This window comes from Corvus cornix, chromosome 14 (assembly GCF_000738735.6).
Source record: "Corvus cornix cornix isolate S_Up_H32 chromosome 14, ASM73873v5, whole genome shotgun sequence".
Classification (NCBI taxonomy): domain Eukaryota; kingdom Metazoa; phylum Chordata; class Aves; order Passeriformes; family Corvidae; genus Corvus; species Corvus cornix.
In genome coordinates, this window is record NC_046344.1 from 6802735 (window position 1) to 6830007 (window position 27273).

General features: G+C 45.9%; 1 protein-coding gene across 4 annotated transcripts in view; it reads right to left on the reverse strand.

The window, feature by feature from the left end:
* Positions 1 to 120: 120 nt before the first annotated feature.
* The window catches only part of TOM1L2 (target of myb1 like 2 membrane trafficking protein), a 57239-nt gene continuing 30086 nt past the window's right edge, over positions 121 to 27273 (reverse strand). For 2 of the 4 annotated variants that reach the window (XM_010392320.4, XM_039560038.1), the window contains 9 exons: positions 26452 to 26585; positions 23837 to 23885; positions 22635 to 22758; positions 21707 to 21824; positions 19406 to 19481; positions 16248 to 16313; positions 8591 to 8650; positions 6001 to 6037; positions 121 to 5470 (listed from right to left, as the gene is read on the reverse strand). In XM_010392320.4, the coding sequence (XP_010390622.1) occupies positions 5322 to 5470; positions 6001 to 6037; positions 8591 to 8650; positions 16248 to 16313; positions 19406 to 19481; positions 21707 to 21824; positions 22635 to 22758; positions 23837 to 23885; positions 26452 to 26585 (813 nt within the window). In that variant the 3' untranslated portion in view covers positions 121 to 5321. The remainder of the gene's footprint in view (positions 5471 to 6000; positions 6038 to 8590; positions 8651 to 16247; positions 16314 to 19405; positions 19482 to 21706; positions 21825 to 22634; positions 22759 to 23836; positions 23886 to 26451; positions 26586 to 27273) is intronic. The other 2 variants (XM_019281651.3, XM_010392322.4) reach the window with 2 other exon arrangements.

Consider the following 27273-nt stretch of genomic DNA (forward strand, 5'->3'; position numbering starts at 1 on the left):
TCATCTGTTGGGCACCCAAGGGCCACACGTGTCCCCCGTGCTCCCTCATTCCCTGTGCTCAGGCCAGGCAGTCAAGCCAAGCGAGTCCCCAGCTGAGAGAGAGACGATAGCACTCCCAGCTCACACTAATAGTGTATTTATTGGAATATCTCACATGCAGGAACCAAGGAGATGATTTCTGGAGCAAGTTAAACAATGGCAGATTAATACAGTTGTCTTGTCCTTAACAGAAACACTTTCTACTTGAATACAGTGATGTTTTAGTGTTGGGTTTCTCTGCTTTTCGTGTATTTTGTTTCTCTTTACATAGTCGATCTCTTTAAACAGTTATGTCCCTTTTCTCCCCCTACCCCATTCCCAAACAAAAAAATATCCAGTATCTTCAGTAAATAAATATTATCCACCTTTATCTGGAAAGCCTACAGCTGTAATATACAGAGAAGCTATTACACAGGTTACATTTGTAGGGTTAACAACAGCTCATGGGAACATGTAGGGAATGAGGAGCTCATACTCATAAAAACACGGAGCAGGGTGGGAATTTCAGAGTAGTGAGTTTGTCACAGGCTAAAGAGAACCAGCACCAGAGCTCGGCATTGCCCAAGGCCAGCTGGCTCTTGGTGATACACAGCCTCACCTCTCTCCAGGTGAGGAGGTGTGGGGAACCTGGGGCTGGAGCAGGCAGGCACAGCCTGCTCCAGAAGCTGCGGTTTGGGGTGGACGGGTGGAAGGTGCTGTGTGGGCACCTCGTCTCCACAGCCCATAGCAGCAGAAGGGTTACCTCCAACACAGCTCTAAATCCACTCACTGCTTCATTATTTCCATAAAAATAACTGTTCCGAGCTGTGTTTTTCCAGGGGAGGCTCCACAAGGCTTGTGGTCAGCCCTGAGGAGGTAAACAATGACGGAGCTGGATGGGGATGGACGGGGATGGAGATAGCACAAGCAGTTCCCACTCCAGGGCTCCCAGCAGCTGCAGGAGACTCAACAACTCATTGGATGAAACAGAGTGTTGGAAACCCATCTTGTTTGCTCTCCTGGGCTGCACATCCTGTCCCTGTAGGTGACATCAGGAGAGCAGGGAACAGAGGAGCAGGGACAGGCTGTGCTGGCCAGGCTGCGGAGCTCCTGCACAGAGGGACCATCACCCCTGCCCTGGGCCTGAAACCACAGCCCGGATCTGTTCTTCCACCACTGGAGGGAAACATCTCGCCACCACAGCCAGCTCCCAGTCCTCCATTTCAAAGTGGAAATAGCCAATCAAAAAATGCTGAATGAAGTCAAACAAATAGAACCTCACTAAAAATCCTTCAGCTTAGAGGTGGAAGACCAGCCCTGGGGATGGCAGAGCTGGGTTGATCAGCACATCCCAGAGATGGAGGCTGTGATAATCAGAAGGGAAAAGGTATGTTGGAGGCTACGTGAGGGTCCCAGTATGGACCAGTCTCAGCACTTACGCTGTTCCCTTTAAGAGACACCGTGCTACGTTTCTATGAGCAGTTCTCCTATGAGCCTTGCCTACATCCTAAACACCCTAAATGTCTGTACAGCACATTTTTATCTATTACACCTGCTGAAGATGCAGCTGAAATCCACACACGACAATTAAAAAAAACAGAACCCAGAGGATATATTTAAATAGAAACTGTTGAATCCTTACATCTCAGCACATGAAGAGTTAACAGAAGAGGTTAAAAAAACACACTGGAAAGAAAATATATAGACAAAATAAATATTTTAACCTAGAATAGGGAACGATTAGAACTTACAAAGGACCCCAAGAATAATTTAGTGTCATTGAGTGTCAAGCTGTGATTCCTAATATGCCTAGAAAGCACTGGGATGTTATTTCTTATGGAAAGTGGATCAGGCTGCGGCTCCATCCCTGTTCTTGCAAGCGTTGGAGCCACGCGAGTCCTCTGCCCACTTGCACAGAGGAAGCACTTAAGAGTGAAAGCGGAGGAAGGATAAACCGAGAAGTCGGTCTCCTGAAGTGAAAAACCCCTTCCCTTTCCCTCAGACAGTTTCCACCACTCCGGTTTTCTGCAGACCACAAGAGGACAGGGAAGATGAGAGATCCTGATACAGGACATTTGGGAAGCTCTAGCGTAGCTCTCGTATTTGTTAAAGAAGGTTTGGGCTAAACCACCTGTTCTGCCACACACTCTGTTCCTTTTGGTGCTTCCAGCCCTGAGAGCCAAGTGTGGTGGATTTGGGCTCCAGATCCATCCCAGGTCCTTCCAAAAGGACGTTTCCTCCCAAGGAAGGCATCTCCTGGGAGCTGCCCTACTTCCAGCAAAGCCACCACTTGTCCCAGTGCCACCTGCCACCCCCTGCAAGCAGTGCCATGGCTTTCCAGAGGATAATGTAGAGTGTCAGCAGGGACCATGGGTTTCCTGGGGCTGCACACACCAAAAGAGCCCCTTGAGCTCTGCCAATACACACCCTGTATTTTCTCCCAGCTCCAGCCTTCTCATGCCATCTCTTTTCCTCCCAGCTGGAGAGAGCAATCACTGACAGACAGCTCTGCAGAATCTTCCAGAAAGTGAACAGATTCTACCTAAAGCAACTCCTTGGAGGTCCTAGGACAGGTTTAGTGTGACAGAAATAAGCATTAAAAGCACACTCCCCCAGCACCTTTTGGCTGAGGGGTGGGGGATGAAGGGCCAGCACAGCTGCAGCAGTGGGACGCTGCGAGGGCTCGGTGACAGTGACATCCGTGCCAATCTGCACCATCTGACAGCGTCCCCATGCCTGAGCAATGCGATTATCTCCTCCGGCTTGGCAGGGAAGCTGGATTAACATGCTTAGAATCACCTGATGTAGCCATTTACAGGGTCAATGTGTTTCAAGGATTTAGAAGAGAAAATACACACTTAAAACACCCACAGAGCTTTCTGCCTTGACAGGAATACCAGCAATTCATTCTGTGCTGGTGAGACTGCTCAGGCGATCACCAGATGCCGTCTGAAATCAAATCAGTGTCGCCACAGAAGTTTCCTCAGGTTTCAGGGAGCTGGTGGCCACATGTGATGTGTTGCAGCAAGCTGGCAGTGCCAATCCCTGAGCATTAGGCTCATCTTATGTTGAGCAGTGAGGGCAGAGGGTGAGAGCAGGAGTGCAATGCAGCCAAGGCAGACTGTCCTGGCAGGTTCCATTAGCCATGGAGAAGATGGAATGGGAAAAAGCCTCTGCAGACCCACACAGAAGGGCTTCAACTGGACAGAGGGCCAGCAAGTGGGGAGAAAAGCTTGATCCCCAAGTTATCTCCATCCTTAACATGGTTTTCCCTGTCCACTTGTAAACTGTGCTACACAGAGCAGTGATGAGGTGTCACATCAGTGCAGAGGCGTGGCAGGACAGCCTTGCCTGGGCCCAGCTACATATGGAGGGATCCTGGAAGAGGCTGCAGGCAGGGCAGGACAGAGGAGATGATGAGCAGGGAGGGCACAGAGTGAAACCTGACCTGGGACAGCCTGGAAATCCTGCACCAAACAACGTTTCCCTTCAAAGATTAATGTGTCTGCTGTCAAAGTCCATCAGTGGTGCAATCAGGCATTGGGTAATAGGCTTTGTGTGTCACGATGTCCCAAAGGGGGTGGTCCTCAGAGAGTATGGTATGGGCTGGTAAAATGCTGTGCTCAGATAAAAGCTTCTATCACTTGGCCTAGAACAACTTTCAAGAGAGCTTGACACATATCAGCATCCTGGGAAGCTCAGACATGTCAGGTCAGAAGAAGATTGCCTAAACCAAGGAACACCCTGAGGAAGAGGGGCTGGAGCCTGCTGCCTGCACGGGCATTTAGCTGATAAAGTGCCTCTCTGTCAGGATGGGAGATTCTCCTGCCATGCACTGCTCAGCTCTCTCTTTGATCCTGCCATCCTGTGCCACTGGCTTCCTCCCAAGGAAAACGCTGGGGGATGCAGCGATGGCTGGAGCTGCCTGCTCCAGCTCTGCCTGTCAGCCCAGCAAGGCAGGCACACATGCTGGAATCCCTTCTGGCAGCCCCAGAGGAGCAGGAATCCTGGCCATGCCTTTGGCAAGCAAGGGAATATGCTTGTTTGCACAGAGACTGCAGCCCCATAGGAGCCAGGAGTTAATGAAGGGCAGAGGGATCAAAGGACGTTCCAAAAATTACAAATAGCACGGTCACAATCACTTCAACACTTTCTTCAGCCTAAAACTAGAAGGAAATGAGGAGTTTCACCTCCAGCACAGGCTGGCACGGCTAATCCCTCCATGGTAACCATCTCCCTCAGTGTTCCATACAAACCTCTGAGGTTTGCCTCTTTTCCTCATCCCTACCCCCAAGAACCAGCATGTCTATTCTACCAGGCATTGCAGGGAATCCAGGAACCTCAGCTCACACCCAATCCATGAGCAAGTCCCATCCATCTGCATGGATGTTTACACCAAGTGCAGAGCTCTACAGTCGCTGAAGAAGGAATCTAAGGTAAGGAGAAAATAACCAAGCTAGTTTAAAAGGCAAACACACCAGGGAAATTCCTGTGTGACAATGGTCTCTCAAAGAGCGAGGTGCTTCCTGTGCCATCGTTAAAGCATCCATTTAGCCCAGCATTTTCCATCCTTATCAACTGCCAGAGCTACTGGACATGGCCAACAGACTGCTTCAAATTAGAGCAAGCCCAGATAAAACACAAGGCAAAAAATACCCTGTGAGATTTAGAAATGAAACGCCACAGAAAGTGGGGAAAAGCGACCACCATATGGTACCAGGAGATGTGTGAGTGGGAGAGTAAAGGATTTTAACTTGTGAAGCACATGTTGAAAGGGGAACAGTTGTTCCTTGCTGTCGAATCCAACACGAAAGCCAATACATTAACATTTTATCTAAAAATAAAGACACACTCCTCCTGAACATTCCAGCTCAGTCAATTACATGCTGACTGACAGAGCCGTCTACTTGGCAGGACCTGCCTACAGAAGAGGATGATCCCTACATAAATTGAAGGGCAAGGCTGCTCTCTCCCTCCTGGGCTTTTGTTTCAGCCCAGTGTGACGTACTTGTGCATTCTGAAGGGGTTTTCAGCATCAAGAGCTGGTTTTGTGCAGCTGGGACAGGAAGGAGGGGATTAAGCGAGTGCTGGAGAATCGTGGTCTGGCAGGAATAGCGTTGGATTTAAATAGAAAGAGTCAGCTTGTGGGGGTGGATCGTTTGGGGAGGGAGGGAGGGAGAAGCAAAACTATGGAATGGGGGGGATGGGGGTCGTTGTTAGCCAAGGACTGTGGAGGACAAAGTGGCCGTACGGAGATATTCTCTGGCGGAGCACAGGGGTGGGAGGGTGGCTCCGTGCCATCTTCACAGTGCAAAGAGGGCGTCCTCCGAGCGCTCCTGCTTTTTCCTGCTGGAAGGATTTGTCGGAGGGGTGGGGGCTTCCAGGGGAGGGGATGGCAGATTGGGAACCATCTCCGCCGCTTTGGCTCGCTCTTCTAAAAATTTGTCAAACTCTGCAATGCAAAAACAGAAGGAAGACAGGTAAGAATTGGGGCCGTGGGTTTGGCCCCAGGGACAGAGGCTGGCAGGGGCGGAAATTCCAGGGCCTGGCATCCTGTCGGGCTGTGTTTGCAGGCACAAATACTGGTACAGCATGACTTCCTCGGGAAAGGGTACAGCTGTCCTTGGAGACACCCGAGCTCAGGCAGCAGCTGGAATCAAACCCACACTATGCCACCGGCTGTGACAGATCCAGGGAAACATCATTCCAAAGGGCTGAGCAGCTTGGGGACACATTCCTGCTGGCACAAACACAGAGCACAGCCAAGGAAGATGGCAGGGAAGCACTTGGAGCCAGGAGGGCTCCCCACACCATAAATATGAACCTTTGCTGTGAAATGCTCTCCTCCTGCTTTTCTGAGCATGGAAGCATTTGCTGGGGAACATCAGGCTGGGAGAAGGCAGCATCTCAGCAGGGATCAGAGCAAATTCCATCTGAGCACTAACCTGAGAATGGCTCATAGCCACGGGCATCTCTGCTTACCTTCACTGGTCACTCCTTCTTCCAGTTCGTTGCCTTTCTGCAATGGGAACAAAAAGGCATGTGAGCACAGGCAGTGCTTCCCCTTCCCTGTCATCCCCTCCACCTTTAATACAACTGGACAGTTTCCACCACTTGTTTCCACATATTAACCATCGGAGCAGGGGGACCTGGGGAAATCACAGGGCTCCCACATCAGGGAGATGGGCCAGAGGGGACTGACATTTCACTGTGCTGCAGAGCAGGAGAACAAGCACTGAGGTGCTTCTGAAGATTGCTGGTGGATAGCTAAGCTTTCCCTGTTGGATCTGAATGTCAGTCCAGCACTGTTTCCCCTTCAGACAGTAATTCTGGTCCAAATCTGAGCTGTGTGAGTCACACACACAGATGGCATCTTTTCTGTCACACAGTCCTTAAAAAAGTCAGGACTGTGGTTTGCATTGTGTCTTCAAGTAAAATGCAGTTTTAGCTGACAAAGGACACGTGCAAAATTGTTTGGGGCCAACATTCCTCCTGTGAGAGTTCATTTTAGGTTTCATACTAAAATATAGCAGCTTTCCTGTGTCCATGCTGCACAAAGACAAGACCAGGGTGAGCTGGATGAGAGATATTGACAGCAGTTAGTGTCTGTCCATGAGAATCAAAAGCTGGGAATGACACAAGGGTCACTGCATTTCCACCAGTTTGTGCATTTCAATGTGCATTTCAAATAATGAAATTAGAAGTCCAGGGATAGGCATCCTTGTCAATCTATCAGGATGTTAAAGATGGGTAAAAATACTAGTTGAAAATCTCATGTTGAACCTGCTTTGAAAAAGTAAAGTATTTGTCTATACCTGGCTTCTCTACCAGCAGTGGGAACATACTGACTGGCCTCACAAAGGCTTTTAGAGCCTGAGCATCTCCTGGCTTTCTACTGCATTGAGGTTTCCAAATGTTCACACAGCAGCCTCTTCACAGGCAGAGCTGCTGTTTGTCCCAGTGTACTCCAAAAAGGGTAAGGAAATAACAATTATCTAACCTAACCTGCAACTTCCTCACCTGGGAAGGAGAGAATTGAAATGAGCTGTTAACAAAACAAGGGGGTGGGGACCCAGAGTGAAAAACAAAAATCCAGTCCAAATTTTCACAGGCATCTTTCTGCTGCACACAGGGTGCAATATAGGGTTGGGATGGGGTGCCAGGGACATCCCCAGGCTTGCTCAGGCATTTCCAGGACACTTCTCTGCTTTGTTCCTTTTGAGCAAGTCTGTCCTGGGGATGAGAGATGCACAGAGCTACCTCCATATCTCTCCATCAGGTCTTCTCTCCCTCTAAATTAATTTAAATGGCAAAGACAAAAGTTTATTGGTTAAGCAGAGTGGACATGCTACATTTACCATATTTCTTCATCAAAATGAGGCCAGTTTGTAATTAAATTTGAAAATGACTCCTGTACTGAGGTCTGACAAACCTACCTGCAGCTGGAACTCAGTGACATTTCAGAGACAGCCAGCCAGTCTGCCAAAATCAAACACTGAACCCAGAATCTGTTTAAGCACTTCAGGCACCTCTGGAGAGCTGGAGAATTTTCTTCCTTCCCGTACAGCCAGCTTCTCCAGTGCCAGAGCACAGGGCTGACATGCCAGAGCGTGCCTGCAGCTCTGCTTCCAGAGCTGGGGAATGGAGCCTGAATCCCACAGCTCCCAGCTGGGAGCTGAGCAGGCAGCAGGAAGGGGGTGGGGGAGACCCTAAAGAGTTGGGAGTTTTCTGTCTGAAGCTGGAAGAATGGAAGGAGATGATCCTTGGGGATATGGTGAGCGCAAGTTCAGTTCACTAAAACCATGTTTAAAAGAACCATGTGAATACAACCCAGCACCCACCCCCCAAAATGCACTTGGTTGATTTGAGTCAGATGCTTACACTGAAAAAAACCAAAACAGAATGAATGTGTACTTGCTGTATCCTGCTTAAACCAAATGTGTTTTGGGACAGCAAAACAAACTCCAGGGTGAAGGCAAAGCTACTTTTAGTTCTTTTTGTTTGTTTGTTTGTTTGTTGAATAATTACCAGACAATCATAATTTAGGAGAAACTGAAAGTTATAAACACTGAAGAGAGACTGTTATAAATTTTTATTATTACTATTATGAAACATGTCAAGATTGCCTGCCAGTTTAACAAAGACATCTTGATTGGAAAGGAATCTAAGCCCTGATCCAGCATCTCTTAAAAGCATGCCTCAACATAAGCATGAACTTAGATCCTGTCTAAATAATGCAGCTTTAAACATGGACTTTAAGTCTGGTGCAGAAAAAATCAGCCTGTATTTAATGCTTCCCCATTTGGGGACCAGAATCCCACGTTTTCTGGAACACATGCTATTCTGTGATGCTCACATGGAGAAGGGAAAATAAAACAGCTCAGAAAAGAAGTGTTTTGATTGAATTGCTGAATGTGACCCTGACTCCTCCTGCTTAGATACTCCCTTCAAAGGGAACCAATCTCTCTGCTTGGGAAGTTTCACTGCTTCCCGCTATGAGAAGTACCAGGAACTCAGCAATGCATTGAAAGTTAACCGTGCAAGTGAAAAATGAAAATATAAAGAGTCTCACCAAGTCGGTACTGAGCCACTCCTCAATGTCATCCATGACAGAGGACTGTGCAACAGGGATCTAAGGAGTGCAGCGAGAGAACAGCAAGGCAGGCAAAAACCAAAACACATCCACAATCATGGCCACAGAGCGATGGAAAACGCCAGAAATAAGATTAAAAACAAAACAAAAACAAAGATGTAAGATGTGCTGGAAAAAAAAAAAGGCAACAAAATATAAATGGCATTTCAAATAAGGAAACAACTTGGAAAGGAAATTATGAACAACAGGGCTAAAAAAAACAAGAGAAAGATTATGGGGAATGACGTGACTGGATGCCAGCATAAGACGAGTAAGTTCTCGACCACATATTAAAACCATCAAGATGGACTGATGATTCTAATCTTGATCGTGAAATGCTTTTAAGGGTAGAATACTGGATATCAGTAAGGTTTTGAAATGTTAAATTTACACCTTTTTGGTTTTTTTAAATGGATATTAGCCACAGTGAAGGGTTAGAAGAAAGAGGGTCTCAAAGTCTTCAGGCAACACTCCTATGAAAACAATTTGGTTTTCCCCACAGGTGGAGAAGTCAGAGCCCAGGGTACAGTCATGCTTCCTCCCAGATCCTCCTCCCACCACACCACCGAGCCCTGGCAAGCCTTGGCACAAAGGTTTAAAGCAAAACTCTCCCAGCTCCCAGTTCCCACTCCTCTGCCAAAGGTGACCCTCAGCAGCAGAGCCCAACATGTGGCAGTGCAAAGTGCAGAGTCTCAAAGGTGAAGGAGGAGGAGGATGGGGCAGAGGAGGAGAGCACAGTACCAGAGCTGCAGCAGGGCTCTCCAGAGCAGGTCAGGCTCCAGAGCAGTTTAACACCCAGGCATGGAAGGTTTTGCCTCTGCCCCTGCAGTGGAACTGGTCACGATACCGGTGTGACTGCAACGGGCAGCACAGAGGCAGCTGAAGGGCAGCGATTTCACACAGTGCGAAGGGTAACTGGGTCAGCAAAGGGAAATTACTGAGTATTAGGTGTAGAATTTCCTGACTTAACTACACTGCTTAAATACAACAGAGGACTACTGACATAAACAGGAAAACACCACAATAGATCCAGGTAAGGACAGCCTCAAAAATAGTTGGAAAACAATGTCAGACACGTGAGTTCCAGGCCAGGGCACGGCAGCTGAGCAGTGGGGCTGGCAGGCAGGAGACCTGGCACTGTTAGAGGGACTCTCCTAGGCAGAAAAGGTGTCAGGGGCTCTCCACAGCTTTGCCTGAAACCTCTCACAGGAATTGCCCTCCCTGGAAGTGATAAAAAAACCTGTGGATGTGGTGCTTAAGGACATGGCTTAGTTGTGGCCTTGGCAGTGCTCGGTTAATTGTTGGACTTGATGATCTTGGAAGTCTTTTCCAACATTAATGACTCTGTGATTCAAAAAGAAGAGCTGGAAGGGGCTCTGCAGATGCATTTCTTGGGAGATGTAGATTTCTCAGGCAGCTCTAGCAGAGGAAGACAGACAGAGGCTGGATCCCAGAGACTGAGGCTGTTTAGTAAAGCTCCTCAGGAATTTTTTCACAGAATCAAGTGGCCCCTTGTACTGAGGAGGCCAGTTAAGCCCTTGCTTGAGGTGAGGCCTGCTAAAGTGGGTTAGTTGTGTCAAAGAACTGGAAATCCAGAACTCAATCCAAAGCATCTCCCCCAAAGAGCAGCACCAGGAAGGTGGCTGGGCTCTGACCAGGTTGCTGGACAAAGTGACATTTCCTGGGGTCAGAGGTACAAGGTGTCATTTTGCTTCCAGCCAATTCATAAAGATCCCAAACCGAAAATAAATTCCTGCAGTTTCCTTTGGAATGGACCAGATAATTGCCCCTTTCTGATTTCCTGAATCATGCACACACAATGCTATCACAGTGAGCTGAAGCTGCTGCAAGCTGGCCCAGACAGCCACTGACAAGAGAAGAGCTCTAAGCATCTTCCAGCACATTCCTTCCCAAGGACAAGTTGCATCTTGTAGAACTGTCTCCTTGGTTTAACAGCTTTATAAAATATTGGCTTCAGTGATATAATTAATTTATTCAGCCTACAGCAACCTAAAACCTACTGCAGAAGTTGCACTGCTGCCTCTCTCCTGGGTTGCTTAACCTGCATGCAGTAGGTAACACTGTGGAAGGTGCAGCCTCGGAGCTGTTGGCTGGTTTGCAGCTCAGAGAGGTGCTTATGTTTCTCTAAGGATAAGGAAGTGGGCATGGAAGGGAGGAGGAAAATAACTGGTTTATTTTTCCTTTTCTGTGAATAAAATTCACAGGAACACAATCCCTTAAGGGGCTCCAAGAAAGCTGGAAAGGGATTTTGGACAAGGGCCTGAAGTGGTAGGACAAAGGGGAATGGCTTTAAGATGAAAGAGGGTAGATTTAGATTAGATATTAGGAAGAAATTATTCCCTGTGAGGGTGGGGAGGCCCTGGCACAGGTTGCCAGAGAAGCTGTGGCCCGTCCCATTTCTGGAAGTGTTCCAGGCCAGGTTGGACCAGACTTGGAGCAACCTGGCATAATGGAAGGTGCTCCTGCCCATGGCAGGGGGTTGGAATGAGATGATCTTTCTTTCCAACCCAAACCATTCCAGAATTTTATGATTTTATGAATATAAGAGCAGCTGTTATAAAAAGCATGGTAGTACTGTGCCCCTGTATTAGAAGGAACAGCAGCTCAAATCTTGATTATCCTGAAAACACGACAGATGACTGATCAAGTACTGAATTCCTGAGAATCACAGGACTCTTGAATTTGCAGAAGTCCTCGAAGAACAGCTCAGCAGCACAAGAGTTTATGCTGTGGTGCTTCGGAAGAATTTTAAGAAAAGAAAGAAAAAAAAAGCAAAAAAAGGAATTCCACTTTCAGCTAGAGCTACTTATAACAAACAAACAAAGCCCTCAGAAGTGCAAGAGCACTTCTTGCAGAGAAGCAGACAAAGCTGTAAGATAAACATCTGAGTGTGTCAGCCGTTTGCTATTCAGCACTGACCTTTTAAAAAGCTTCCCCTGTCTCCCAGCACACCCACAGAAGTGCTGAGGGTTTGTATCTGTTGCTCCTTCCATGCTCAAACTTCCAGTTTACTTTCCTCAGACTCTGAGCCCCATTTCCTCATAAAACATGGGTTACATGTGTCAGGTTTAATTTGTTCAAGAATAAAGAGGGAGGAAACTCTTCAGAGAGCAGCTGGAAGTTTTATATTATTTTTACGATAACATTGTACCATTTATGTTTCATTTTAAACTGACCACACAGAGAAGCTCAATTTTTGCCAGTCAGTTGGGCAAGTCTTCCCCTTTCAGAAGCCCTAAACTGAAAAATGTGCCTGGGAATTTTGTTATAACTAATCCCTAAATCACAACAGAGGCAATGTAAAAATGAATTAACTAGTTTACACATTAAAAAAAGACAACAGTTTCTGGGAACAAGCAGCAGTGGCAGCCACAGACTACACGGAAAAAACTCTGGAATGGGACACTGTCTTGTTAATACTTTGATTATGCAAACTTCCATGGTCTAGTGAAGCTCTCAGTCTTGGCAAGAAAGCTCCCCAGTGCTGGCTGCAACAGCTATTTGTATAAAGATATTATGATTTATTTTTTTTTAAAGTCTATACTCAAAGTAAATGGAAATCAAGTCACAAAATATTTTTGGGTACTTTAAGTAACTGGCTTTAATTAAAAGTTGGGCTGATCGTTTAAATTCCTTTTTTTATTTAGTCTTTGGAAAATCCTACAAATGGGATCATCTCAACAGTCCTGAAAGGGAAATGGAAAAGGAGGGCTGGGAGAACAAAAGTGTGTGTTCAATCCCACAAAACCCACAGGAACCTGGAATTCAAGTTCCTACTTATCTAAGTTAGATTGTGTTGATGTTCTCACTAGCAATCAAAAGCCAAAGAGTATTGCCAATATATTTCTTCAGAAGTCATAAAATCCAATATTCTACCCTTAAAAAGACAGTTTAAGGTTATTATTATCACATTTTATTTCTATTAAAAATGATCCCACTGGAAAAGAAGCAGGTATGAAATGACAATTCAGGTCTCTAGGTGAGCTCATTAATGTTCTTAAAATGTTTAACAAGGTTTATGCTAATTGTTGCTAGACTACTGCCTTGTAATAGCTTAGTTAATTCCACTTCTTTTTAGATGTTTAACAAAGCTGACATCAGTCCTTGGTTAGTTGCTACTCACTCCTCCTTGTTGGTTAGCAGTAGTAGAGGTCTGTCATTCCTACAGCAGCACTAGGAGCACACTAGTAGGCTACTCCAGCTTACTACTACAGCCTTACCATCTATTTAAAGCTGTTGTGATCTTGAAATAGCTGCTTGGCCTCAATATTAGAACACGCTTGACTTTACATGTAAGGATTAAATTAACTCCTTGATTACTCGTAATCATTACGCATTGCACGGCCGCGCCAGGCAAGAGCTCGGGTGCAGCACGTTCCCCAGCAGAGCCTGCTGTGCCCGTACAACAACCAGCCCATCTGGATCTGACAGGCGTGTCCAGACAGTGCCAGCCCTCACTGACATGGGGGATTGGGTTGTCCTTGCACAGTGCTCTGAAAAACACCGCGGCTGGGAAGGTAAGGAGATCCCCACGGTCTTCAGCTAAGTGAAAACCCCTGCTTGCCTTCAACAGGGAGAGGGGTTCCACCACATGGAAGAAATGAGATCTTCATGTGTCTATTTTTGGGCTTATCCACAGTTCAAGCACTTCAGTCTCCAAGTAGATGATGGTATTCAACAGTCTCATGTTACCCAAATCATTTCCACATCTCAGATCCTATCTCTCTCTTGAAGGTACACATAGCGGCATCCCACTTGGTTACTAATTAACAGAGGTTTCCTTTCATCTTTACTCACCTATCTTCCCTACAAAGAGGGCTCTCCTCTCTAACCTGGCGGTCAAGGCAGAATGCTGAATGGTGCTCATATAACTTTCTGTGAATTCTGGTTCAGTTTCATCCTTCCCCTGCCACTGTCCCAATTAATGTCCTGATGTGGTGGCTTAAGCAACACCTACTTCTCACTTTCAGAACAAATAACCCATTTGGCATGTGAGTGGGTTGACAGATTATTCTAAGGAATATATTAATGCAAATCTCAATAGCTGTCCAATCTCATGAGAAGGGAACTGAGACTACCTGCACTAAAACATGGCTTTGTGGTAAAGTCTCTGCCTAATTGCTGCTGATGGGGAGCCCTGTGTGAGACCTGCATGGCAACACCCTGACCTCACACTGCAGACAGATCTGTCACTGGAACAGCTCACCTGCCATCCCTCAGTCATATAAATACCAGAAACATTTTCTGCCAATATCATTTTGTCTACTTTATTCTTGTAGGTAGTGCTGGGATGGATAAAGGTGTGGCTTGTGTCTGTTTCCATGGTCCTGGCATCACCTCGATGGCAGAACTGAGCCACAGGTTAACTTGAAACAAGAACAACACTGCCAAATTCACTGGGAGAGGAGAGACAGAGACTGCAAAGGTGTGTGGTGAACTGGGATACACAGAAATGGAGTGGGAAGGACTCAACCCAAAGCTGAAATGTATCACAGTTTGGACAGAACAACGTCAGGTCATGAGGGATGTGAGAACCACTCTGGCAGGTGGAGAATTCCCTTTGAGTGGTCTCAGTGTTGTACAGGCACAGGGAACAGCAGTGTCAGCTCACCCCTCTTTCCTCCTCCTCAAAGTATAAAAAGTACCCCACAGAGTGGGCAAATCAAGTTCATACCTGGGATCCTAGTTATCCACTGGCATTGTAAATGCTTACAGGTCATATTAATAAATACTGTTAAGAACTACAGCCAGTTAAGAGAGAAACGGAGTTAATGATTAGTTTAGTTTTATTTTAGGTATTTCTCTCTCATGTTTAGCATACAAACAAGGTGACAGGCTTGTAAGAGCAGTGACTGGCCCCCTTCCCTCCCCAAAGCCATATGCCTCCATGAATGCTGCAGTATCCTTTTTCCAGACTGAATAACCACAAGCCAATGAAGGAATATGCTGTTTGCTTTTTTAATAAAGCAGTGGTGTGAGTGGTGTGAACAGCAGGGGTGCCGATTTCATGCTTCCCCGCTCTTGTAAACAGTGGAAAGGCAAAGAAGAGGAACTAACTCAATCACTGGATTATTCATTATAGATGAACATCTAACAGTGGCACAGCACATCCCTGGCTGCAACAGAGCCACCGAACAGCGAGAGCCTCTGTGAGCCACAGTCAACAGTATCAGAGGCAAAACTCATACTGCTGCTCATTTTACAGCTTTTCATTCTCATCTTGTGAGCTGTGGGTGTTTGACAGCACCAAAATGACACTCTGGCTCCCAGGGACAGGTACCCACAGTGGACTTACCCACATGTGTGAGCAGGCATGGAACTGCTTTTGTGTGCTTGCATGGGCAGGCAGATACAACACCTGTCCCATCACTGTGTGTGCACCAGCCATGCAAACTTCTGCCAAATTTCCAAGCTGACCCTGAGAAATAATCTGGATTAGCCATAAATCCAGAAGAAGAAATGCAAGTGTTTAACAGAGTAGATATTGCACAATCTGGATTTTCTGAACTTTAAACTTTCTGGGTTGTTTCTCTTTTTAAGCATGGTGCAGCTTAGTCCGGGACATTCAGGGCTCTCCTGGAGTGAGACATTTCTGCTCCACGGGCTTTCTGGTGCCTGGCCCCACGTGCTGCACTGCCAGCACACCCCAGAGCAAATGGAATTCTCCCTGCACCTCTCTGAACTCAGCTGCAGCCAGGACTGTCTCGGGAGGATTTTCTACAGTTAGGTCACATTATTGGTACTAATCTCAAACACTTAAAGTGATGGATTACATTGTCCAAAAAAAATGATCTTAAAACTTGGCTTTAAGGCATAGCTGAGGCTATTTTTTCCCTTCCTCTGGCTTCTGCACCTAAAGCAGGCTTTGAACTTCTCTCTGCAAGCACATTGATGAAGAACAACTTCAAACAAGGTCAGAATGTGCACAGGTTCAGTGATCTTCAGAAGCCTGATTTTATCAAGGCACTGGCATCACCAGACACAGGAATTAAATTCTTAAAGCCAGAAACACTATTGTACCTTTTTGAGTCTGATTCCTAATGCCAGTGGGGTTGAAGATGTCAGTCTGGGTAGCAGCTCTCCCATTCCCTTCCTTGCATAAAGAACTATCACTACATTACTCGATTCAACTACATATGATCCTACAACTTCCCTATGTTTATTCCAGACCATGAAGCTAAGCACTACCAGAAAAGGCTCCTTTAAAGACAGATAGCAAGTGTCCTCTTTATGAATAAGATCCATGAGACTTGTGTTTATCCCTCGAAAAGTGGATACTGCAATAAATAAATCAAGACAGTAGAAGGAACCAGTTGGATCCCCAGGCCTCTTCTGAAGGTGATGTGGGATCCTACAAATGATTCAGTTGTTTACAGGTCTTTGTGCTGTATAAACCAGAAATTGGTGCAAATCTTTCCCTTTGCCCCAGGTAATGATGTAGGTGGGACATAAACTCCTTGTACTGTCCGATTTCAAGCGGTTCAATAGGGCAGGACGAGAGGTGAACGGAGGATGGTTATTCTAGGTCAGGGACTGGGGTGGGCAGTAGGAATCGCTTCACTGGTGAAGTCCTCACCATTCCTTGTGTAATTAGCCACTTGTCTATGGGCTCCATGTCTGAGTTCCCACCTTTACCTCTCCTCTGTGTTGAGAACAGAAAGGTCCATAAAGAGAGAAACCACAGCAACAACCCGTGATAAAGTAATAAAACAGTTAAAAACTTCACATACACAGACACACACATACACACAGAGTTGCCTATAGTAGCTTCTGGCAGCAGCTGTGTCCCCCTCTGCCTGTCAGCTCTGTCCATGGGGGGACAGAGCTCACCCCCAGTTCTGCACTTCCTACTGGCAGTTCATAGCCTTTTAGCACTGCTTCCATGATGCCCTTAAAAATAAAAATAATAATAAAATAAACCAAACACTGGCTAGTAGTGAGACTGATGTTTGTCATCTTCTTAGAAGAAGGAAAAGTGAGGCTGTACAAGCTACTGCAGTCAGTCAGACTGCACTGGCAACTCTCGTGTCACACTCCGTGGAGTCCCCCTTGTTTATGAAGCTGTGGGCTGCAGCACACCGTGCTCACATCCTTGACCTCAGCAGACTGTGCCCCTCACTAACAGCACAGCAGCTCTGCAATGGTGTTGAGTGGAGGGGAAGTCAGGGCAGTTTGCTGCAGTGTCCTGGCAGCCTTTCAAACTGCCCCTCCTGAAAAGCGCAGAGGTTAAAGGACTGCTGATGCATCCAGCTCCCCTGAGCAGGCTGCAGACTGCATGGCACAGCACCACAAACACTCTAAGATGGTTTCTTGTCCTTCAGCATCTCCTCCCTGAGCCAGGGTGGGATGCAGAGTCATCTCCAGCTCTGGAGGGGCTTGCCCAGGCTTGGCAGAGCGCAGTGGCTCCAGCCCAGAACTGGGTGAGCTCAGCAGAGAGCCACTGGTGTGTTATGTACATCACCCAGACACCTGCACACATGGGACACCTCTCCTGTCCCCATTAACACAGGTAATGGAGAATCAGCTGCAATCTTTTATGTCTCATTTCCTGAGGAAAAAAAAAAAGGGAAATCATTCCAATTTCATCTACTCTCTGTGTAACACCAGAGAATTGTTTCTTGGACACCTCTCCTCCCAGTTGTGATCATGCAACAACTCTGTGGCAACAAAAGCAATTCCCAACATGGAAAAGCAATATTAAGAAAACAGTGTATTTTTAGCTCATCTTGTTTCCAGCTGCTAAATCACATTAAAAGACAGCTAATGCCACGTGATCAGCCTCCTCTCTGCAGACCATTCCGAGAATGACTACATTAGAAACGTCGGATGTGCTGAATTCTACCACTGGACAACTGTGCTGGAACGAGACGTGTGTGAAGAATGTGTTGCAAAGCTTTTGGCTCCTCCCTAGAGCTGTTCTTAAATTAGCTCTAACCAAATTAAAGCCTGTCTTTTCATTTACTGAGCACTGCCAGGTTTTTGCTACACATGCTGGGACTGGTAACTTTAGGAGAGTTTAATTTTTATTTCCTTTAAGAAGAGACATCCACAAGCCTCACAACAGTTGAGAAAAAGTGTTTACAATTGCAGAGTGACTGCATTTCAAAACAAGCTCTTCTGATTACATGATACAGTGTCCCAGACCTTTGAAAAGAGGCTGAAAGTCTCAACAACACCTTAGAGCCCCAAGTTCCACAACCCATAAGGCATTTGCCCCAAAAAACTTTGACCCTCAGATGAACTTAGCCACAGCCCTTTGAACTGACAACACTTGGGGCAGAGCAGCAGCTCTGCTGGTGTGAATGACATGTTGTGCTGGTGCCTAAAGCAGAACTGGCTGGGAACAAAAGTGTTAATAAATAAGGACATGACCCCAAGGCCACTGGGGGGAATACAGCCCCCTTGACCAGCTAAATGCAAGCTCCTTGCATTTGGTTAGCCAGGAACAAAGAGCAGAATCTCAAATCCTTCCCCAGGTCCTGCTAATAACAGCTCAGTGATACTGGGGGTTTGGGATGTCCCACTGAATTCAGGAATTCCTGTGAAGGAATAATTCTGCCCCTGCCTCCTCATGCTTCCCCTTTTCCCTCACTACTAGTGCCATGAGTTTTTGTGGGGCTGAGCTCCAGTAGGTCATGAGGCTGACCTGGGTTATAAATTACCCTTCATGCAGGAGGACAGGGACAGGAAGAAGCAGGTAGGTGGGGAATGCTCTGTAAGAGCTGAGGCCCTGTTTCCACTGAACGATGGCCCGAGCAGGCAGGCAGCTGTGATCTGACCCCAGCTGGCTCCCAACACAAATTCTCCCTGGCTTGGAGCACAAGCTGCCAGGCATGCCAGCTGCCCAGAGCACTCCCACTTCATGTCATGAAAGAACCAGGGCGGGATCAGCCAAGGCATGGGGAGGCAATTCTCCCTGGTGAGAGGCATGTGCACGCTGCATTGGCTCTCCCATGCTATGCTGGCTCTGCCGTGCTCCCTAGTGGTCATCACAGCCCAAAATTGGGCTGGAAAAGGCTCTGAACTTGCTCTGTCCTCTAAAAACTTACACACAGCTGCGTACAAAAGAGCAGCACAGTTTTAAAAAGCAGAGTGGTACAAAGGGGTCGAGGGATGATCTGAAAGCTCCTTCACTTCTGCCTTCACCGGGGGATGCAGACAAAGCTGGCCAAGCTCTCTCACCCGTGTTTTTAGTGTCAGCTGCTGCGAGGTGACAGCACATGGGGCTCTCCTGCCCACACAAAGAGCGGGAGCCTGCCCTGGGCAGACAGAACAGGCTGCATGCAAGGGCAGTTATGGCAAAAAATGTGAAGCATTACAAGTCTGCATCATTTCTCTCCCTGTAACTCACTCGTGTATCCATGCACTTGGAGCAAAATCTAGTAGATTAAGACTTTCATAAGCAAAACCAAACCAAGCCAATGCACACCAGTGTTCACAGGACATTCCCCATGTAATTCTTCTCAGCAGTGATTCCAGCCAAAGAGCTGGACTCCCCAGGCAAGCTGCAAGGACACGGGAGAATTTACCCACTATGATTCTGAAGTCTTTTAGACTGGAGTGCTCAGCAGCATCTCTTTAGAGATCATTACTGAGCAAGTACTTGTTCTCAGATATCAATTTCAAAATAGCCATTACTACCACGTTGCTGGAATACAGAATGAGACGCTCAGTCAAAGCAGCCGCCTACAGCTTGGATTCTACGCGGATAACAAACACAGAGCCGTGACCTACCCCTCCCGTGTTCTGTTTCCGAACATCCAGGGCAGACGCCAGTCCTTTGACAGCCTGTGGATCCTCGTACGTCACGCTGAAAGAAAGGAACAAACCACAGAACTAGAAGGAAGTCCAGCAGTCACCCATGAGTAATCATGGAATCATAGGAAGGCCTGGGTCGGAAGGTACATTAAAAGATCATCTTGTTTCACCCCACTAGACCAGGTTGCTCCAAGCCCCATCCAACCTGGCCTTGGACACTTCTAGAGATGGAGCAGCCACAACTTCTCTGGGCAACCTGTACCAGTGCTTCACCACCCTCACAAGGAAGAATTTCTTCCCAATAGTCAATCTAAACCTACTCTCTCACAGTTTGAAACCATTCCCCCTTGTCCTGTCATTCCAGACCCTTGTAAATAGTTTCTCCTCATCTTTTTTGTAGGCTCCCTTCAGGTATTAGGAATTGGGTCACCCCAATCCCTTCTCTTTTCCAGGCTTTCTTAATAGGAGAGCAATACTCTGGACACCCTGATTTACTCCCCTGGAAACCAGAAAGCACATTCTTTTTCTTAACAAGACTTGGAGGGTGCTGTCTGTACCCCAAGAAGAGGAGTGTGCTATGTACAAAGGCCACCCATCAATTTTGGAAAGCACCTTGAAGCAAGTAAGAGTAAGATCAGCATTATGTAAGGCAGGCAAACAGGTCATGAGGCACCCTAAGCATGTCCAAGAGCAAGCGGGGGAACTGTGAAAGGAGGCCTGATTGCAGATTATGTTTAACAAAGATTTGGAGATGACATCTGGAAGCCTGACCTTGATGTGTGTATGGGGGAAGGCAGAGCGAGACTCGAAGAGAGATGAAATTATGCAACTGCAGTGAAGCAGACAAAGAAATGCACTATTTACAGAGCTGTTAAAAGCTTCTTAAACTGCAATGCAAAAGGGACATGTAGCAGTCAGGTGACAGAGGCAGCAGCTTCATCTCTCAGAGCACAGTGGTGAACCATGAGCTGCAGCAGACACAAACACGTGCCCATAAATCAGCTCCTGGGAGGGGCTGCCTGGCTGAGCAGGGGGAGCCCCCTCTCCTCCTCGTGCTGGTTTCTCCCAAGCTGTGAGCATAGCACCCAGAGCTCTCACACCCAGAGCTGTCACCTACACACCACAGCAAGTCACACTCATGCCTTTCCTCCTCCCTGCTGCTTCATTTATACCGTGCACAATCCAAGGAAGATAGAACAATCCTCCCTTGTGAAATCATGGATGATCGGTGCTCCTTGTTCCATTAGGTACAGTGTGGGAAGAGTAGTTTTGTGCTTCATTTAGCACAAGAGACAGAGGGACCTTGATTAGATCTCTCCTGCAATGTATCTCCTTTCTAACTCTACATTAAGGCTCCCAGCCCAAAATCTCCAGTGGTGGCATATCCCTCTACATTAGAGCATTTCTTCTCAGCACTGATACCACAGCTGAGGCAGTACCAATGGCTATATTGATAACTGCAAATACAAGAGCCCAATAAATTTGTAGGCTCAAGTTTTCTAAATTTTTGATAGACTATTTAACAGCATTTCTTAGCTTAAGACAAGATATTGATGATGTTCTGACTGCTGGTAGCCACTACTTCCTCTAAAATCTGAAGCCAGGAAGCAAGAAAAAATATATATGAAAGAAAAATACCTGAGTGTGTCTTTTACTGAATATCACTTGACAGGGATCAGAGGATTTCTAATAAGTGCACAGACTTATTTTACATTAAAATAATTTCACCTGTTAAATGCCCTTGAAAGTGCCAGATTTGCAGCTCTATAGATGCAAGCCCTATGCATATAAACAAATTTGGGGTAGCATGGAGCCAGGCAAGCTACAGTGCCTTGACAGCCTGTGAGAGTCTGACTGGGGCCAAAAGAAGGGTTAACTGGATGGTAATTCTGTTTCCAAGCCTTTGATGACAGTAATTCAGTCACCAAAGTACATCCATGACCTTCAGGTGAAGGACCCTTCTGTTCCTGTATCTCAAACAGGGGTGGATGGGATGACAAGCCTTTAGGAGAAGGCAGAAGTAAAGGCAAGCATGCTTCCAAGTTTCCAGTGAGCTCATTAACTAAGACAGGCTGTACCCATCCAGTCTGCTCTGTCCAGCAGCAGGAACTTCTCCACTTGCTCATATTAATAACAACCAAAAGGATAAGGACTGGATTAAAAGCACCAAAACATACACCAAAACTACTTTTTCAGTCTGAAGTCAGAAGTTTCAGATTTATGCCCTCAGATAACAGCAGTGCCGTGACTCAGTGCTAAAGACAAACTCCAACTTACTTCTTTCGCTGCTCAGCCAAGGAGCTGCCTCTTGTCTGTGCAAACATGTCAAAGTCATCACGAGGATTACTGTGCTGGAGGGAGCTGAGTGTGCCACTGACGCTGTTTGTGCCCAAGTCTGCAACCAGAGGAGAAAAAAAAGTGAACCAATGAAATAACAAACCATATGTAAACACCATCCTCATTAACAGCTGCAGCACTGAGGACAGTTTTCTTCAAAAAAGGCTGGAGGATGCTAATCATGAGTTCTTAAAAGAAAAATGTCGAGATTGTCTAATTCATCCTGGAAGCACCACTCCATAAGTGGTCATCATCAAAAAGCCAGCATTTGGGAATTGGTGTGTACTTGCTGCTAATATCCTGAGATATTTACTAGTCACTAACAGTCCAAAATTTTGGGCATGGACAGTAGTTTCTCCACAATGTTTTCTCTCAGTTACTGACTGTGAAACCAACACTTTCAAATGAAGGGATGTGGTATTGGTGCATTGCTGAAATAGGCAGAGAACCTTCAGTCAAATGCAATGATCCAATCACACAATCTTTGGTTTGATTTAATGTAAACCACCTAAAAGATTCATAAAACCTTTCACCCAAAGGTTTCAAATATTATTTGTAGAAGGGAAATCAAGAACATTCACCAGGCTGATTTCACAGAAAACTGTAACTAAGCAGAAATAAAAGTAGTAGTACAAGTTCTGCCATGAACAACAACCTGCACCCTTTCCATCAGTCTTCCCTCTGATTAATAAATCCCTCCCTTTGTGCCAGGCTGGTTGTGCCAGGCTGGTTCTCAATTGCAGATTGCCAAAGTGAAGGGAGTGGGAATGCCTTCTAATCCTCCTGCAAGCCACGTACCCAAACCTTTCAGAGGCCACATGGCAACATTACTAGGTAGTGAAGAGCATGATCTAGATCAGGCACTCACCAAGCCCTGCAAGCTGTGAAGAAAGTGAAGATGGAGGTGCTGAGTTTCCAACCATTGGGCTCACTACAGCTGGAGAGCCAGGACCCAAATCTATTAAATTATCTTCTGTCACCTCATTCAGTACCTGTCATGACACAAGAAACACAGAAGTTACACATGCCAGAAATTTCTTCTTGTAGTACAGCACTAAATATCACAAAATAATGGGTGCTTCCTATAAAGTTCTCTCTTGCATGCTGCTAAATGGACCAGTTTCTTGGATATTACAGTGATGAGTGCAGAATAAAAAAGGTCAGCCACCAATAAACCCTCAGTTTGACTGCTCAGCACAGCAGGAAACTCTCCTGGAGGTCATCTACATCTTTTCAGATTCAACTAATGTGTTTAACATCAGACCAACATCAGAGCTAAGTCAAACTGATTCTCCTACCAATTTTCCACATTAGGTATAAACTGTTTTCCAAAACAAAACTTCTTTGTTGTGACTGAAGTGTCAATGCAGAGTCTTTGCTGAAGTTTGCATCACACTGCAGCAGAAGTGGTAAAGCAAAAGTAAACAGAGGAAATGGCTATGAATGCAGAACAGAAAATGTAATAGAAGTACAGATTCATCATGAACTCAGACCTTGAACGCTATAAAACAACTACAGAAGAGTTTTCATTTAAAGAATAATTAGAACTCTTCAGCTGGGAAAGGGGCTGCTTAAATAGGAGATGAGAGTGGTTCCTAAAATTATGAATGGCATGAAGAAAATTAACCTGAACAGTGGTATTGTAAGACACAGTGAAGAAATATTAGGTGAAGCAAACAAAAATCATTAAGTGACTTGATCAAATGTAAACAAAATATTTGTTATATATAAATGCAAAATAAATATGTAAAAATGTATAGTGAAACTGTGGAACTTATTGCTTAAGGACATTGTGAACTCCTAAAGTCCACACGGACTCAAAAGCAATCAAAAAAGTTAATAGAGGAATGAAAACCCATCAAGGATTGTAAACACAGAGATGTTTTAGTGTGAAGTGACTTCCTGAGCTAGAAGTTGTCCCTTGGGGTTTGCCACATTCTTACTTTTCCTGGCATCTGCCAGTAGCCAGGCAGGACACAGGGCTGGACAGGTAAAAGGTGTGATACTACTGATAGTACTACAGCTGGTATGGTGCAGCTGCTGAGAGAATAAATGGAGTGAGGTACTTACTCCATTGCTGGCGTTCTGTGTTGAGCGTCCCGATCTGTATCGTTCAAATCTGTTTGGAAAAAAAACCAAACCAAAAACCAAGATGGATTATCAAAGCCACCAACAAACAATAAAAGCCATGAGTTAATAACCAAGCCATGACATACTTGCCACTGAATTTAGTTTCCTCTGGTTCAAAAGGGAAGCCTGAAAGCTTTAACTCCAGGCTGTTCAGAGGGAGGATTGCTGAGAAGTTGCATTCTTGGCAAAGGTGGATTTTAAATTGACTAATCTGATCTTGCAGCACAAACATGCCTGAAAAACACTGTAGGATTTGTCTTTTGGTTCAGGGGTTTTTTTAATCATTAAGTGCTTTGTGACAGACTGTTGTGTGAGCCAAGGGACAGGAGGAACTGCAGCAAGATTGATGCTCACAGCTCAACAAGCCAAGCACCGAAGCTCCTCTCACTCCCACTTACCAGCTCCCTCTTGCTGCAATAATGTAAATGAGGAGCAATATGTGTGTGGCACAGCCCAACCCAGGCACACGTGGCATGAGGGACAATGAACAGCAGATTCACTGCTTAAAACATCCTGAGTCGACTCAAAGATGGTCAGAGCCTACGCTCAAATAGGTTGGTACTGTCCAAGAAGGAAAAGTAATGATGTTGGATAAAACCTTCATACTTCTAAGGGGAAGAAGTCTGGCTAGTCAAGTTCTGGTCTCTTCTCTACTTGGTGCATCTGGGGCCACAAACCTAAACCCAACTTTCACAAAAGTCTTCAAGGCCAGGCTGAATGGAGCTTTGAGCAACCTGGTCTAGTGGAAGGTGTCCCCACCCACGGCAGGGGGATGGGATTAGATGAGGTTTTAGGTCCCTTCCAACACAAGTCATTCTGTGATTCTATGAACTCAAAAACAGCAGGGGAACTGCCTGCTCCCATCACCTGTCTGAGGCCAGTCTGATCTCCTTCCTCACCATGGAAAAACACCATGATTTCTTGGAGGTTTGAATTTTTTGAAGTAGTTTCAGAGGTAACCTCTTTCCAGCAAAAAGCCCATAATATTCATATAATCCTCTGGGGTTTCTCCCAGATGGACAAAATACATCAGGGAATGTCAAGCAAACTGTTTTCTTAATGTAACAGAGGAAAATGCAGACTTAAAAGGCAGCAAAACCAAATTCAGGCCCAAATTTCAATTTTAGGAAACTGTGGGTGTTTGCTATTACTGGAAATCCAACTCTCTTTGCTGGAAACCTAAGACACCTCCCACCTCATTTCTCACCAAAAGGCTTCTGTTCATTTACATCCCAAGGCTTCACAGCGAAGGCCAGAGCTGCTGCTTGAGTCACTGACGGAGCTTGGTCCCTGTGCTAGAAATCAGCATGATGGATGTGGAGCTTTTGGAATAGCAGAGGAGGAACTGGAATTTATTGAACGCTCAGACCAGTGCAGCTATTCCACCACAAACGGCTTGCTAACATCACTCAGCTCCCCTTTCATGAATAAATGACTACGAACACATCAGCTGCAGTCAGCAAAGTCGCAGATGGGCGAAAATAGAAAAAATATTAAGGGTGACCAGACTAAACCTTAGTGATAGTTACACTCTGCCACTTGCAGAATCCTGCTTGTGCATGAAACACACACCATTTCACACAAAAAGACAGCGTTTGTTTCAAAGTTTGCCCCATCTCCTCTGAACATGAAATCAAAGGCAAAATCGAGGGCACCAAGTCGTCTTTGCAGCCTTTGCCGTGACAGTACAAATTCACAGATCTAGAGTCTAATTTATTTTTAAAGGCTTGAGAAACAAAGCCCTGTGCTAAGAGCAAGGAACAAAGGGTACTCTTTAGTGCCTCGCTCCCCAGGCCTGTCATTAAGGGGAAGATTAAACTTTCCCAAGACTGCGGCATCACGTGTCACCTCCTGCAGCAGATGTGCCTGACAGCGCCTTTGTCTGACATGTCGAAAGTCCTGTGCCCCAAGTCCTGTCCCTGGGGATGGTCCCCGCAGACCAGCTCTTCGAAACATTAGCTCTGCACAAGACAAGCTTTTTTTTTTTTTTTTCCCCCAAGATTTTAAGTGTTATATAAAAACAAACCCTTTGCACGCACGATGCTCCCGCCCACCTCAGGCAGCTCCCCTTGCACCAGCACTGGGACTGGAAAGCTCGGAGATCAGAGGGCAGAGAGAGCTCACGGGAGCCTCCCTAAGCCAGCAAGCAGCACAGACATTTGTGCAGAGCCCAGGCTAACAGGGCTGTGACTGTGGCTGTGCTATTTTTGGTCCCAAGTCCCTACACCTGTACTGCCCTGCACAACAGGGACTTGCAGACTCAAGCCTCTGCGTTCAGAGCGTTTTCACAAGGTTGTCTTGCATTTTATGGATAAGCCCCACAAAAATTCAATGCACAGTACAAAAAAAAAAATCATAGTATTAAAAGAATCAATTGAATCAGGAATGTTACCATAAAAGGCCATAAAAACACTGTGTAAATGGTTCCTGTGGTTTGGTTCTCTGCATCATGTTGGACCCTTGGCCCAGATGGCCCAATTTCACCAACTGACCTATTTTATTCTTAAGTGAAAACCCTGCATGAATGTAAATGGTTGCTGGGAGAGGTGCCCCACCTTTCATATCGGAGGAAGACGTTATTTAAATCATCATTCACGTGCAGCAGCTCCTCTGTGACTTCTTCATTGGACACTCTTGAGATAAGCTCCACAATTCTCTGCTGCATGGCTCTGCAGGTTCGGTTCAGTTCCTAGGAGGAATGCATTGTGCACACACAGAGTCTGATAAGCAACAAGCAATAAGTAGATTTAGTTGAGCTCTGTTCAGAGCCAAACATATCCCCCAGCTGAGAAACACTAAGACAAGTTTATCTTTGCATGATTAAATGTCACCCAAAAGCACATCTAATCAAACGCCCTTCAAGAGATGATGGCATAAAACCTTGAGAGCCTATTCACAATTCAACTTCCTGATTCTTCTTTAACTCTGAGCACTTCAGAAAATAAATATCTGTATTTTAGTCATCTTGTTTAAGAATAAAACATGTTAATACAACAGCTTCCCAGAAGAGAGCTTTCAAGGAAAATTCAATCTGCTCTTTTTGGCAAAACCATCCTTAAAAACAAAATTATGTGGATGGTGGAACATGTTGAGGAAAAAAGGTTCATCAGGGCTACCACAAATACTAAGTGTGTACTAGGATGAGAAGTGCTGGTGACACAGAACTTACCAACTACAGAGAACGTGAGGGCAAAGACAAAGCAAGGAGCAGGAGCATGAAAAGGTGAGTGTTCCACACACTTTCCAGTACTGAGACACAAAGAAATGTTCCCTTCCACTGAGCAAGTGCACAGACAAGAGACTGCACAAAGGCAATAGGGAATTTCAGAAGAACATTTTAAGGAATGCAGAGTGAGGGCATTTATTTTAGAAGTCTC